General features: G+C 53.1%; 1 protein-coding gene across 1 annotated transcript; it reads right to left on the reverse strand.

Annotated features, from left to right (window-relative positions):
- Window positions 1–410: 410 nt before the first annotated feature.
- Window positions 411–15,127, reverse strand: CKM354_000914800 (uncharacterized protein; the record flags this gene model as incomplete). Its single annotated transcript, XM_044804557.1, has 2 exons — window positions 411–13,781; window positions 13,835–15,127. 2 exons carry the CDS (start codon window positions 15,125–15,127, stop codon window positions 411–413), a joined length of 14,664 nt encoding a protein of 4,887 aa, XP_044660492.1.
- Window positions 15,128–15,515: the final 388 nt, after the last annotated feature.

The following is a 15,515-nucleotide window of genomic DNA, read 5'->3' on the forward strand; positions in this document are numbered from 1 at the left end:
TTTTCCTATGCAGCTCGGCGGCGATGCTCATATCTCTGCGGAAAATCGATGATTCCATTATGCAGGTGCTTTCAATCTATTTCGAGCGATTGACGGCACCTCCCACGCGCAATTTCACCCTCAACGCCACAGCCTATCGCGTCAGCCAGCTCTATCAGCCATCACCAAAATTGAGCGGGCCTCATAGTTGATGCCGAAGTGCTCCCTCCTGCTGCCAGAGACCTCGACGTAATTCAGTTCACAATCTTGCTCGCTGGATCGACAGACAAATTACAAGAAGCTGCATTACACTGCTACTACCGTAGCAGACTATACTGTACTCTATAGGTATCGTTCCGACCGATCTAGCATGCCTTTATCCACTTCGCGCAGTATTCCCAACGCCGAGAAATGCACACCCAAAACTCCTTTTAATGCTCTCCTGTTAGCTGTTGCAGCTCTCCAACAAACTCTTCCGTCACACCAATGGCCTCATCCAGGCCCATCATATCCTTCAAGCAGAAAATACCGATACTCAGCTTGCCATCTCTCACCGCGAGCTCGACATCTACAGCATGTTGATATGCTTCGTTAACCTCGAATCCCCACAGCTCTGGCGGCATTTCGAACGACCCCGGTTTCTCTGGCTCATGCACACGCGCCACTTCTTCACTCCACTCATCGTTGGCATCAATGATGGCATCCTCGCTCGGGAGCTGCTCATCTTGTTCAGGCATCTTCAAAAAGTTGACAAACGTGTCAATCTTCACCCCAGTCCAATGGTAAATCTCTGCCAAGCTCGCGGACGAGTTTGCAGCTGTGGTAATTTGGCGCAAATCTTGATCGATCTGCTTCGCGCTGTCGAGAATGCTGGACTTTTCGGGTGCTTTCACTCGCAGCGGCAGAAGATTCAATGTTGGCGCTGGAAGTTGGTCAAGCTCTGGTAGGTGCGTGCGATTGGCAATGTAAATGCCAATCACCACGTCAGTTGCGTCTTTCCCGCTTTCTACAGCGTGCTTGCTGTAGACCTTGGCATAAGCGGCGAAGAACAGAGCCTGTGTAGAGACGCCTGCGCTTCTTGCCTGACGTTCCAGATCGCCACAGAAAGCGAAAGCTGCAGGCTTGAAGATTTGCACCTTCTTCGTCGCACTTCCATCGGGCTTTCGGAATTGTGCATATTTGGTGCATTGCAGGTAGTTCGTCCAGAACTGCTGACTAGATTTCAATGATCCCGAGCTAAGGCCGAGTGCCAGGTAATCACTGAAGTCTACAGCGGGCTTCGATGCAGCGACTCCTTCCAGAAAAGAGCCTAGACGCTGCATCAAAAGTGGCAAAGACACTGCATCGTACAGCGCATGGTGAATTTGGAGCTGCAGGTCGAAGCCATCGTCAGTCTGCTTTGCAAGCAGGTGCGCGAAGGGCTGTCGTTGCGGTGCTGGCAGTGCGTCTACCAAGTGAACACTCTCTGGGACCGTCTTCCGCACCACCTGGACGATGGGTATGCCCGGCGCCTTTGCTTCGCAGAATTGTGTCCGGAGAATAGCAGTCTCGGCAACGACCTGCTTCCAAGCGTCGCGGAGGTCATCAACTGACTTCTGCGTCCTGACATGGTATTTGAACGTCGGGAAGAAGAGCTCGCCACCTGTCTTTCGCCAGACTGAGAGCATGTACAATTGTCCAGCCGTTGCCGGGAACATGCTCTCGATATCATCAGCAGTGACTCCAAGGCTTTGTTGGACAGCTGCTCTGTCAATGTTGTTCAACGCGCTGGCAATCACATCCTGTGCAGCCTCTGTGTGATTGGCAGCCGGTTCGTTGTGGCTGACGAGCTGTGCCATTGCCTTTGGTGTCTGAGCTCTGACGAGATCGCTCACAGACAACTTAATAGATTGCTTGCGTAGCAGCGAAGCTACCTTGATAGCTGAGATGGAATCGATGCCGATTGACTGGATTGTGGCATGCGACGGAACGTCTTCCACTGGCATCTTCGACACTTGAGCAAGCGCTGATCGGATGGCATCGATCACTGCGATGTCGTCTTCGGATTCCTCGTCAGAGTCGTCGATAATGTATTGCTCGCGAGTAGTCTGTCTGGACAGGGCTTCAGAGCGCAGCGTGAAGGCGGGCAGTCCGCAGATGCTGACATCGTCGCCAGAGAAGTCCACAGTGGGCCGGTCTTGGTCAGAGGCCAAGAAGCTCAATACTGTATCGAAGCGTTCCAGCAGCAACTGCGTTCCCTCGGCATCAAGGACCGCAGACTTGCAAGCAGCCCGGAGCACAAGTTTGTCGCCGACAGCCTCTGCTTCGACAGCGACAGGATACTCAACATTGGCATCGGCAATAGCAGATTCGTACAACGCATTCGTCGCGTCGTCGTTCATCTCACCTCTGTTTTGATACATGAACAAAGTATCGAACAGCCCCTGCTTGGGTCGGGATTTGCTTGATTGGAGCAGGTCGGCACAGGCAGCCTGGATGTGTCGCAAAGGCGTCCTCTGGTGCTGCCTCATCGCATTGATGTTGTCCTGCACATCGCGCAGCATTTGAGATGCAGATCCATGAAGTGTTACTCGCGCGGGGACAGTGTTCATGGTTGGGAAAAGTATTTGCTCTGCTTCCTCGCTGTCGCGACAAGCCAGCACGACGCCGTAAATGACATCGATGTCTTCCAAGTACGTGGCGAGCAAGAGCGCCCATGATGCCTGTGCGAGAGATTGCAGAGACACGCCCAAGCTCGAACATAGCTTGCGGGCTTCGATACTTGTAAGCGTGGCATTCCTTTCGGCCCGATGTGTTGTCGGAGTCTGGATGGCCGCGGTGCTGCTGAATCTGGACAATTTGGCACCCGCGAGGTTCTGTCGCCAGAACGCGAGGGACTCAGCGCTAGTGGCGCCCAGAGCTTGATCAATGGCTTCGTCGTAGCTTGGACGCTGTTCAAGGATTCCGTTATAAGCTGCGGTGATGTCGGCATGCAGCAAACCAATACTGTGTCCATCATATTGTGCGTGAGATAAGGAGATTACCAGGTACTGCTCGGACTCGATTGTGACAATCGCCAGACGGAGTGGTGACGCCTTTGAAAAAGACTGGCGAACGTCCGATTTGACAGCCTCAAAATAGTCATTGAGATCATCGAGGCTGCTTGCTTCGATCTGGTCAAAGTCCAGAGGAGAAGCCTTGAGAACGACTTGAGCGAATGTGGCATCGATATCGGGATCAGAAACATCGACAAATGCAGTCCGAAGAATGGGTGAAGCGTCATACACTTGCTGCCATGCTTTCTTCAACCGCTCGATGTCTGTATCTTGCGACAAGTGTAGAACATCCGAGTTGAAATACTCTTGAAAGTCTGAGCGGATCATCTCTGCAATGAGTGCTTCCTGACCTGGGGCGGCTGGGATGATGCGTTCGATCTCTTGTGCCGTCTGGGACTGAACCTGTTGCAAAACTGCTTGGAGCTGTCCTTCCAACGTGGAGAACTTGCTCGCAACATTGGATTTCTCGTTCGCGTTGACAGTGCTCTGAAGACTGTCCAGGATCCTTGGAATTGTCTGAGCACTGAGGATCTTGCTGACAGGTACTGGAATCCCAGCCTTTTTCATGCGTGCCGCAAGCTTGACTGCGTCGATACTGTCCAGGCCAAGGGTGAAAATTGTGACATGCTCTGTGACATCTTCAGGAGAACAGCCAGCAACCTCCGCGATGATCTCTCGGAGCTGAGTGGCCTCTGCAGTCCACTCAAAGTCGGAAGTTTCGTTGACTTGAGCAGAAACGTCCTGTTGTTGAGCGGGTGTGGCACTAGTATTGCTCCGTGAGATGGTGAACTTGTCTGCAATGCTCCCTTCGATATTGTCGGCCATGCACTGCAACGCTGCTTCGAATTTGTCAAGGAGCTCGGTCAATGCTTCGCTGCTGGCGACTCCAGCTTGCGTCGCCACAGTAACCTCAGCAGTTCCTGAAGAATAGTGGTCGATGTCAAAGGCGAGAGGATATTCGGCTGGTGTAGATGATGGCAGCAGATGCAAAATGTGATCCGCGTGGGCTTCCGTCCCATCTTCCGGACGTTGGTAAACGAAAAGTACATCGAAGATCGGATCGCTCGGATGGCGGCGACAGTGCTTGCGAACCTCGCGTAGAGAGGTGTGTTGATATGGTAGCACTGTAGTGTTCGATTGATGGCAGCGCTGCAGCAGCTTCGACCAACTCTCTGTAGGGTCGACATCGATGCCATAGGGCAATGTATTGAACATCGGTCCAATGATGGCGTCCGCATCTTCGAAGTCGATCGACCTGCCGGAGGCCACGACGCCGTAAGTCTGAGTTTGCGGCGCAAATTGATGTATCGCGACAGAGAATGCTGCCTGGAACACCGCTTGATGAGACACGCCCAAACCCTTTCTGATCTTCTCAATTGACGACGTCGATGCCAGATTTCTACTAGCCTTTGTCCCGTTGGTGGTCGAATCTTGTACGTTTTGCGCGAGTGGTGTGAAGTGAAAGCCTTTCATACGTTGTTCCCAGAAGTCCTTTGCATCGTTGCGTTTACACAATGGACCGTATGGCAGAGCTTCGACGAAGCTGGGTCCGAAGTCAACGCCCAGCTGGGAAGCATAGCTTTGCTCGAGTTTGCTCATCATCAAATCCCACGAGATTCCGTCATATAAAGCATGGTGTGCATGGAAAGCCAGTATAATCCCTGAAGGCGAGCGGACGAGGACTATTTCGAAAGGTCTGCTGACCTCGTGGTCTGCGAGCGCTTCCCATTTCGCTTTCGTTTCCGCCAAAGTTGACTGCAGCTGGCTTTCATCTTCCAGTTCTTGATCATGTATGGGAAGATCACCCTCGCGCAGAACAACTTGGGCAAAGCCCTCTTCTGTTCGAATGAAAGAGGTACGCAATATGGGGATCTCCGACTGCAGATATGAAAGGGCCTCATGCAATCGGTCTAGATCGACTTCGGACAGTCGATAGTGGAAAGCATTGAAATAAGGCTTCTGCGAGGCCTTTAGCGAGTCAGCAAGCAGACCCTCCTGCAACGGCGTGCAAGGTGCCACGGATTCGATGTTCGACACGTTGACGGACAGTGTCTGGGCGGCAAGGCTGCGGTGTCGCTGAGCAAAAGCAGAAATACCGAGCTGTGCTTGTCTCACTGCGTTCTTCTCCGATTGATTATTGCTGTCGTGGCTCGAGATTGCCGTGGCCAGACCACTGACTGTGGGGTTGCTCATTATGGTTGCAACGCTGGCGCTCTCGAAGCCGCTGCGCTTCAGCAGTGTAGCCAAGTTGATGGCAGAGACCGAGGATAGACCAAGGGAGAAGACATTTGATGACGCGCTGATGTCCTTGGTATCGATCGATAGCAGTCGGCTGAGAGCTTTTGCAATCTTGCGCTCACTCGACCGCAGAGGACGATCTGTTCCCTGGCTTCCTTTCAGCTTCTGCAGCTCTTGAGTCGAAAGCGATGAGAAAAGAGCTACGAGACTCTTAGCGTCGACTTTGTTGTTCACAGTCAGGGGAAGGCGAGAGAGCGGTATGATGTGCGTAGGCACCATGTATCCTGGCAACCGGTCGCGACAAGCTTGGTCTGCCGCAGCCACAACCTCGGTCGCTTGTCCGGATTGTGCAACATGCAGGTCTCTGCTTCGAGCTTCACTGTCAATGATGAAAGAGACGAGCATCTCTCGATCACCCTTCACCACAAGTGAGGCAACATCTGATATGCCAGCATGTGCGCCTTTGATGACAGCGTCAATCTCGTCAATCTCAAGTCTCTGTCCTCTCAGCTTGACTTGTGTGTCTTTGCGGCCAATGAACGAGAAGGAGTCATCTGCAAGGAGCCGGACGAGATCTCCCGTTCTGTACACGCGCTCGCCCAGACGCTCAAGGTATGGAAATGCCTTCGCGGTGAGATCTGGCCTGTTCAGGTACCCTTTGCCTACAAGCTTGCCTGAGACGCAAAGTTCGCCAACTGCACCGCGCAATACAGGCTGATCGGTCTCCGGAGCGAGAACGAATGCGCCGACATTGTCGAATGCAGGTCCAATGTTCGACGGCTTGGCTTCTGGACCGATGTGAACATTCATGGTGCAGCCGATGGTTGCCTCCGTCGGACCATAGCCATTGTAGATAGTGTGGTATGGACCCCAAGCATCGATGATCTCCTGTTTAAGTGCTTCACCGCCTGTGATGAAGACGTGATTGTGCAGACTTGGCACTTCTTCTGCTTTGAGGAGACGAGCAAGAGACGGCGTGAGATCGATGTGTGTGATATTGGCTGCGGTGATGAAACCTGGTAGATCTTCCAGGACCAGGTCGCGAGGAGCACCAACCATGGTGATGCCCACACTCCAACTCCAGAAATGTTCGAGAACGGAGACGTCGAACCAGTAACTGGCGAATTGTAACCATCTCGATGAAGAAGTCCAGTGGTCAGCAAACAGTCTTTGGAACGAAAGCATAGCCTGCACAGCATTTTCGTGTGTGATCTCGCAACCCTTTGGTGCGCCCGTGGTGCCACTAGTGTAGAGGCAATAGCTCGTCGAGCTTGGGTCGATGAGGCCAATTGTAGGTGCAGTGACAGGTAGGCTCGTCAAAGAGTCCTCTGTCAACTCCACGTTGCGGACTGCACCAGCCACCTCTGCGTCGGTCTTGCCGGCATCCACGAAAAGGAGTTGAGAAGCAGAGTCCTCTGCAATGAACTTGCGCCTTGCCAGAGGCAAGTCTGGATCCATCGCGAGGAAAGCACATCCTGCTTTCAAGATACCGATGAACGCAAATGTTGCCTCGGGAGATTTGCTCATGCAAACGCTGACTATGTTGCCTGGCTGGACAGAGTGCTTTCGGATCAGATTTGCCACTTGGTTGGCACGCTCGTCCAGCTCTCGATAAGTCCATGTCTTCCTGCTCTTAGGCTGATCCTCCAGGCTGTATATGAACTCAAGTGCGGTTTTATCTGGGTGCTCCACGGCGCCTCGCTCCAGGAATTGATGCAGCAACGTTACTTCGCTGGGAATGACGGCGTCCTTTGGCGCAACGATAGACATCAGATCAGCGCCTTCCAGATCATGCGGATCGTTGCCGATCATGGACTGCAGAAGCATGTCGAATTGTCTCAGTATCAGCGCGGCATGGTCTTGTGGCACCATCGCGACATCGTACGTCAAGCGCAGTTGTAATCCATCCTTGCCGTCGGCCTGCATCTCCATCGACACGGTATAGTCAATGCCCAAGCTGTCACTGACTGCAGTCCAGCTGAAGCGCTCGTCCTCGTCGGTGTTACTCCTCTGGTACACAAAGATGGTATCAAACAGCGCTTGGCCTGGACTTCCGGCAAATCGCTGGATGTCGGACAGAGGTGTAAATCGATGGCGCTGAGCTGACGAGTTGTAGGTGACCATGGCTTGAACTATGTCGAGGACTGCCTGTTTTGTGTCGCAGTGAACAGGCAATGTCGAGATACTTGGGAACGCAACACCCTTTGTCGCAGATGATGAGAGTCCAGAGAAGACTGTGCCAAAGGTCACAGCTGGTTCTCCGAGGTACGCTGCGAGCATTTGTGCCCAGACAGTCTGTCCAACGGCTTGTATTGTCACGCCATTTGCCCTGCAGAACGTCTCGAGGGCGGAGATGGTTATCTGGGAGCTGAACTCGGCCGATTGGGCTTCGCTTTGCTTGACCACTGTTGGTGTGATGTTTGGAAACTTGACGAGATGAGCGGCTTCGAGTGATTTGCTCCAGAACTGCTCACTGGCGTTCTTCCTTTGTGTCGCGCCGTTTAACTGCATCTTCAATACAGCGTCGATGCTGCGAGGTTGTCCAAGATTCTCTCCTCGCAAAACTTGCGCGAAGTCAGACAGGATGAGCTCGAGAGCGTCGGCATCGTAAAGCGCGTGATGCAGCGATACGACCATACGACGTGTTCCCCCAGTGTTCTGTACGACAGCTCGCCAAGCAGGAAGCTGCAAATCACTGAGGACGGCGGACCGCATGCTTTGAGACAGCTCCTCCGGTGAGCCCTCGCCGGCTTGAGACACGGTTTGCAAAGGAATCGACTCCGGATTGTATATTAGCATAGCGAACGGAGTGGAAGCATCCTCGGTTTCGAAGAATCCCATCCTCAGCACCTGATGCTTCTTTTGCACTGCTGCCCAGGCTGATTGAATCTGCTCAAAGTCGACGTCGTCTGGCACTTGGTAAATACTTTGACTGAAGTAGTAATTGCCTCCCGACTGCACAAATTGAGCAAGCATGCCACTTTGAGCTGATGTGCATGGGCGTATAGCTTCAATCGCATCCTCTTGAACTGAATAGTTCTCCAGCACTCGTTGCATGTGTTTAGTCGCGAATGCATCAAAGTCGACTGAGTTAGCCGCGACGTCTTCCTCGACGCCCTGGTCAGAGCCGATCAATTTCGCCAAGGCAGTTGGAGTTTGTAGCTGCATCACGTCGGCCGCGTCTATCTTCACGCCTCGCTTCCGAAGCTGTGAGGCGACTTGCACTGCGTTCAAACTGTCCAGTCCAATTTGATGCAGCGAAGTCTGCTTCGAGATTTGGTCTGGGCGGATTGCAGCAAGCTCTGCGTAGATTTCTCGGACCATGATCTCTTCCTCTGTCCACGGGTCTGCTTCACCGTTGGTCTCCGCATTTTCTGTAACAGGAATAGGTAGTGGTGCGAGCTTGCCCACAAGGTTCTCGATAGACTCTCCTCCTAGCTCAGTGATGCTGCCAGAGGTGTACCTCAGGCAGGCCTTCACAGCTGAGATAAAAGCCTCGGCAAATGTTGTGGCTGTCGATTGGTTGATCTTGTCGGGCATATAGTGCATCAGCAAGGCATGATCATTGCCATTGGGAACGACTTCGATAACGAGTGGGATGCCCATCCCCATATCGTCGTCCTCTTCAATATCCCACGAGTCGTCACCTACCGCAGGAGGCTGCAACAATAGAAGAGTATCGAACATATGCTTAGATGGATCCCGACTTAAGCCCTGGATGCGACGAAGTGCAGTCAATTGATAAGCGAGGCATTCCAGATTGTTCTTCTGAAGACTTTGCACAAGATCAAGATTAGTTCGCAAGCCGTCGAGTTGAACCCGGACAGGAATGGTGTTGAAGCATGGTGCGACGAGACGCTCCACGTCAGGCACCGAAACCGATCGCCCGCTGACGACGTTTCCGAAGCAAAGATCCGTGATATCTTGAGCGCAAGCGATCGTCTTCGCCAGAGCCGCCTGGAAAATGCTGAGACTAGTGCAAGAATGTCTTTCGCTGAATGCACCGACATCTGCAGGCGATACTCCCAGTAGCATATCGAAGACCTGCTCGCTCGCCGCAGCAGCTTCTTCCAAAGGTGGGAAAGGACGCGGCTGGAATGATCCGATGCGAGAAGACCAGAAATCCAGGGCATCCTGCTTGTTCTGACGAACGACTTCTGCGAGGAAAGGCTCAAAGGAGACAGAATTTGGCAATTTCTCCTCTTTGTACAAGCTGATCAACTCGGAGAAGAGATTGTTCACTGCGATGCCATCATAGACAGCATGATGCATCTGTAGGTAGATGTCATGGCCACTTTGCACGACTTGAACAGGTCGGTCAGGTGAAACTCCAGGCAACTTTGGCTCATGAGGCCTCACGTCCAGTGGCGAATCGCTGCGTTTATGGCCGTTGACATGTCCATTGGCATGTCCGTTGGTGTGGTTCGAGTTCCCATTTGATATTGGGTGGTCTTCGCTGGTCCACGTAGGCGGAGGCTCTTTGAGCACAACTTGGACGAATGGGTTCGAGGACAGTGTTGTCTCAACAAAAGATGTGCGAAGAATCGCATGCCTCTGCAGCATTGTGTTCCAACAACTTTTGAGCCTTGCCATGTCGCCCTCGAAATGAATTTTCATGGTGTTGCAGTATGCATCCACATTGTCACCACCTGTTGTCGACAGCATCGCCTCTTGGAGTGGAGTACAGGGAAAGACCGCGTCGACAGCTAGATCGCTCATTGGCAATGCAGACTTGATCTTTTCAGTGAGACTTTCGTCCAATACTACGGTTTTGTCAAGGTCGCTGTGTCCAGTCGTTTGTTCCTCTGTGCCAGAGATGGACCTTGAGAGCCGCGCTATGCTTGAATGGCGCAAGACAGCGCTGACATTCACGTTCCAGCCAAGAGTCTTCTGCAAAGCTCTCGCGAGTTGGATGGCATTGAGCGAATTCAGACCGAGTGCAAAGAAGGAAGCATTTCTTGATATGTTCTCGACTGGCATGCCTAGCGTTTGAGCGACCGCTTCGGCCATATGCTGCTCGACTGGCGTCGATGGACCGTCGTGAGCTCCAATTTCGTATGAACGCGAAACGCCATTTCTGGTGGCCTGGTCAAGGTTTGCGTATGTGGACTGTAGCAGTCTCTTGTCAAGTTTGCCTTGAGAGGTCATTGGCAGTTTTGAAACTGGCACGAGCACGCTCGGCGTCATGTAAGCCGGCAAAGCATCTTCTAGGAGATCATACAAAGACGACACAAGTTCGGTTCCTGGGCCATAGACGCAGAATTCCGGCTCAGTGCTGGCCGCCTTAGCGACCCAGAAGGTGGCCAACATCTGGTTTGAACTGCTATCGCCAATGACAATAGTGGCGCAGTCGGACACCTCCAGATGGTCGGAGACAACCGCATTGATCTCTCCAAGCTCAACGCGATTGCCTCTAATCTTGACCTGATCGTCCAGTCGGCCGGAGATCAGCAGAGTGCCGTCGGGGAGTATGCGGCCCATATCACCACTTCTGTAGAGACGACCATATTGCGGATGGTTCAGAATCTTGGTGGCGTTCAAGTCCTCTCTGCCAACATATCCTCGGAACACCTGCTCTCCACCGAATACGAACTCTCCATAGGCACCAGTGGGCAGAATTTGGAACTCGCCTTCGGGTGCAAGCACAAACGCTGATGTGTTTTCGAAAGCCGGGCCAATGTTGCCCAGGACATCGTTTGGTGACACATGCATGTGCACTGAGCAAATGTTGGTGGTCTCGGATGGTCCATATCCTTGATTAAGTCCACGGCCTGCCCACTTGCGGTGCACTTTCTCAGTGATACCTTCACCAGCTGTGACGAGGAAATTGACGCTGGGAACATTTTCTGGCTTCGCCAAAGCTGCCACAGTGGGAGTTAGTGACAGATGAGTGATCTCAAAGGCTCGGATACTTTGCTCAAAGTCCCTAAAGAGAACGTCTTTTGTCGCAGAGCACAAGCACATTCCTGTATAGAAGGTGAAGAAAATCTCGAAAACGGAAACATCGAATGCTTGCGAGCAAGACTGCAACAGGCGGTCGCCCGGCGAAACTTTGTATAGCTCCGCAAGGACAGCAATGTTACCCTTCAGGTTGTCCATGGTGACGGCAACGCCTTTGGGCTCGCCAGTGCTTCCGCTGGTGAAGACCATGTAAGCGATGCGGGAGCCGATCTGGCTGACATCTGGTGCATCGTTCGGTCGCGTCGCCAAGTTCATATCGGAGACGTCCAATATTGTGGCATCCGTCATCGAGCGGAAGCTGGGAGTGGTTTGAGCGTCGCAAACGCACAAATTTACGTTGGCTTGCTTGAGGATCGACTTGACGCGAGCTGCTGGAGTTTCTGGAACAAGTGGCAGATATCCAGCACCCGCTTTGAAACTCGCGAGCATGGCCACGTATAGATCGATACACTTCTCCATGCAAATACACACAAGGCCCTCAGGCTGCAGACCAGCTGCGATGAGTTCGTGGGCCATGCGATTTGCACGCTCGTCCAGTTCTTGATACGAGAAGAATACAGAGTCAATGGAGTGATCGTCGATTCTTGTTGCAAATCTGATTGCGCTCCTCGCGGGGTCAAGAGATGCTCTACGTGAGATCTCCTCTGTCAGCTCGAAAGTTGTGGCGAAGCACTTGGGTTCAGGGTTGAACATCGAGAGCAGCTCGTCGCTCAACCTGCCGTAGAGCTGTTCGACCAGGCCTTCTGCGTCGTTGAGCAGTTGCTTGGCGACACTTTCGATCTGCTTGATGAGCATGTCCACTTGTTCCTTGCTCAACAGACGCTGCTGATATGTCGCACGGATCCGCAAGGCAGTTGGCGTGGGGTCAATTTCGAGGACGAGATTGAATTCGAGCTGGTCTTCAGAGTCAAGCTCTACCACGTGTTCTCCCGTGCTTTGAGTGGCCAATGTGGTCTCCTGCCACACGAAGAGACTGTCGAACAGACCCACTCCAGGAGCCACGCCGGCTGCCTCGCGAATTGCAGTCGGCGTGGTGAGTAGGTGTTTTTGAATTTGACGATTGCGATCAGTGACTGTGCCTAGGAGATCTTTGCCAGTTCTCGCCGCCTTGGCATCAATCCGAAGAGGAAGGGTTGCAAGACAAGGGCCAAAGACACTGTCGATGTCGTCGATTGGCAGCGTGCGACCAGAGAAGACGGAGCCAAGGACCACATCAGACGCCCCAGAGTAGGCGCCCAAGATGAGACCCATGGCTGTCTGGAAAATTGCAGGCGCGCTGCATCCCAGTTCTTGCGATCGCTTTTTGACCTTGACACTCTGAAGTGAGGTAGTCTGCCAGGAGGTCCGCTGGAGGGCATTCTCAGCATGTGTTGCTCTGAGCAGAGGCAATGATGTCGGCGAAACGTTGCGAAGTTGGTCTTGCCAGAATTCAAGAGAAGCCTGTGACGAGGACGTCTCTTCGTGGAGGTAGTAGTCGGCCACAGCTTGAAATGACTGGGATTCAAGAGGACTGGAGCCAGCCAAAATCGCAGCCAGGTCGTTTTGAAGCAAGTCCATTGACCATTGATCGTACAGAGCGTGATGTATCTGGATCGTAAGCTCGAACTCATTCTGAGAAGGTCGTATGTGGAAGCTCATGGGTCTGAGCAAGTCGGAGTCGCTGGTTATCTCGAAAGGCGAAGGGGCCTCCTCTGACTCCACGATCTGATGCTCCGCCAGCGATCGCCAAACGACTGTAGCATAGCTCTGAGGAAGGCTGGGCGTCGCTACAAAGCCCGATCGCAGGAGCTGGTGTGATTGGGCTAGTTGCATTAGGCTCTGACGAAGGAGCGATACGTCCGAGCAGCTGGGCAACGCGAATTTGACCCAGTTGCAGTATGCCTTTGGACTTTTCGCAGTCTCAGTAAGCATAGCAACCTGGAGTGGCGTACAAGGAAACGAGATCTCGACATCTTGCGCATCCGCGTCGATTGCAGCGCTGAGCGCATTGTCAAGACGTGCACGATAGCTATTCTGTGTTTCTTCTCGCCAATTCGCGGTATCTTTGGTAAGATCCTGCTCCTTCGAGATTGCCAGTATATCGGTGGGTGTCCGCGCCGCGAGGACGCGTCCAGCATCAAGCCTTGCGAGGCCTCGTCTTCGCAAAGCAGCAGCCAAACGAATCGAGGAGAGTGAGTCCAGCCCACAAGCCGCCAAGGAGGAAGTAGGGAAAACTTGCGATCCAAGAACATCGTTCAAGCAGTCCAGCACCTGTTGCATTTCTTCGCTTTGGAGTGAGTCGTCCTTCTCCACGGCTGCCGCCTGTCGTTGTTCATATTGTGCTCGCAGAACTTTGCGATCACATTTTCCAGATGCCAAGTAGGGGAATGATTCCATTAGCACAACATCACCAGGTACCATATACTCTGGGAGCCACTTGCGACAGACGCTGGTTACTGCGTCTCTGCTCAGCTGCTTCGATTCAGTCACGCAGAAAACGACCAATGTGTTTGCGACAACTTCCGCGACCACATCGGTGCAACCTGGCGTCCTTGCTGCTGCATGTTCAATTTCTCCCAGCTCGATACGCTATGAAGAGTCAGTGACGAGCCGATCTGGCCGCGAAGATATATAAAACGTACCTGCCCTCGAAGCTTCACTTGCCCGCTCGAAATTCGGCCGAGGCATTCGAACGTTCCGTTCGGAAGCATTCGTGCTCGGTCTCCTGTTCTGTACAATGTCCCATATTCGGGATGCTGCACAAACGCTTTTTGCGTTTGTTCGTCTCGATTCAGATACCCATCAGCAAGTTGATATCCACCAACAGCAAGTTCGCCCTCCTCTCCTATTGCCAAGATTTCTGGCGTACTTGTCAACGCGCCATCGATCGCTCTAATGACAAACGCAGAAACCGTGTCAAGAGGAATACCGATGCTGTTGCAAGTCATTTCCTTGCCAAAATTTGTCTGCAAAGTGCAATGTATTGTTGCCTCTGTGGGCCCGTACATGCCATGCAGAATAGCCTCCTCGGACTCGTCGCCACCAAAGCTCTCCACCACGGATGGCTTCAACATTTCGCCAATGGTCAGGAGTACTTTCAATCCAGGCACATTTTCACGAGTCCTCAGCAGATTGCTCGCAACCGATGGAGTCAGCTCGCAAGCATCGACGCGCAACTCGTTGATGACACCGGGCAGATCGTTCAACAGCCGTCTGCGATCACAACTCACCAGCGTCATCCCTCGAAGCCATGGAAAGAAGATTTCGAACACTGACACATCAAAGGTGGGACTTGCAAATTGCAGGAACCTTCGGAATTGAGGGATGTGCTTGTCGTGAGCCAAAAGGGCTTGAGTTGCTGCGGAATGTGATAGAACCACGCCCTTTGGCTGTCCAGTGCTGCCACTGGTGTACATGATGTAGGAGGCATCGGCGGGTTCGACTGAAGAGCTCAATTCTACCGACTGATCGATCGCACCTTCCTCATCCACAGCTAAAATCTCGACGCCTTCTAATGAGGGTAATTGGGGCTTGAAATTTGATGTCGTCAACAACACTGTTGCTTCGACATCTTTGAGAATAAATCGGAGGCGCTCCTCCGGAGAGTCCAGAACGATGGGGCAAAAGGCGCCCCCTGCCTTGAGAATGGCCAGCTGTGATATGTACAGATCGGGACATTGTGGGATCAGTAGAGGCACAACTGTCCTTGTGGGTTTTGTCGTAGAGCGTTGAATCGCTGATGTGATACGACGTGCCAGAGCATCAGCTCGGCTGTGAAAGTCCTCGTAGGTCAACGATGTGTGGGTGCCATTTTCGAATGTGTGCTCGATGGCCACTGCGCCGTCTTTCCCGGCAGTGCAGATGAGCTTGTGAAGAAGTTGAGGGCCGGGCAACTTCCTTGGCGAAGGGTTGCTGATGGACAGATTTGTTGCCATGCTGACGATGTGTTGTGGAGGGGCGGGGGCTATGCAGAGGGCAGTGGAAAGAACGAGTGCAGAAATGGAGTCGCCACTATTGAATGCAGCACCACCGCGTCCAACAGCGATGAAGTTGTTCGATCCGCCGGCCGGGGCTTGGCCACATGGTGCAGGCGATGGCGATGGGAGAGCCTGTCATGGGACGCGAGGAGGGTCTCACGCCAGCGTGTGCAGCGTCGGCGCGATGGACATTCTCAGCGTCGCTCGTCGTCTCGTCGTCCTGGGATGTGTGTCTGTGTCTGCTCTTTCCGCGAGAATATGCCTTAGCACCTGCCCTTCAACACGTCAACACTGCTAGCGCCGCCCGACATCCCTGCCCACGCGTGCACGGCCGTGGCTGCTGCCG

The sequence above is a fragment of the Cercospora kikuchii genome, assembly GCF_019650295.1.
Source record: "Cercospora kikuchii DNA, contig_00006, whole genome shotgun sequence".
Classification (NCBI taxonomy): Eukaryota; Fungi; Ascomycota; class Dothideomycetes; order Mycosphaerellales; family Mycosphaerellaceae; genus Cercospora; species Cercospora kikuchii.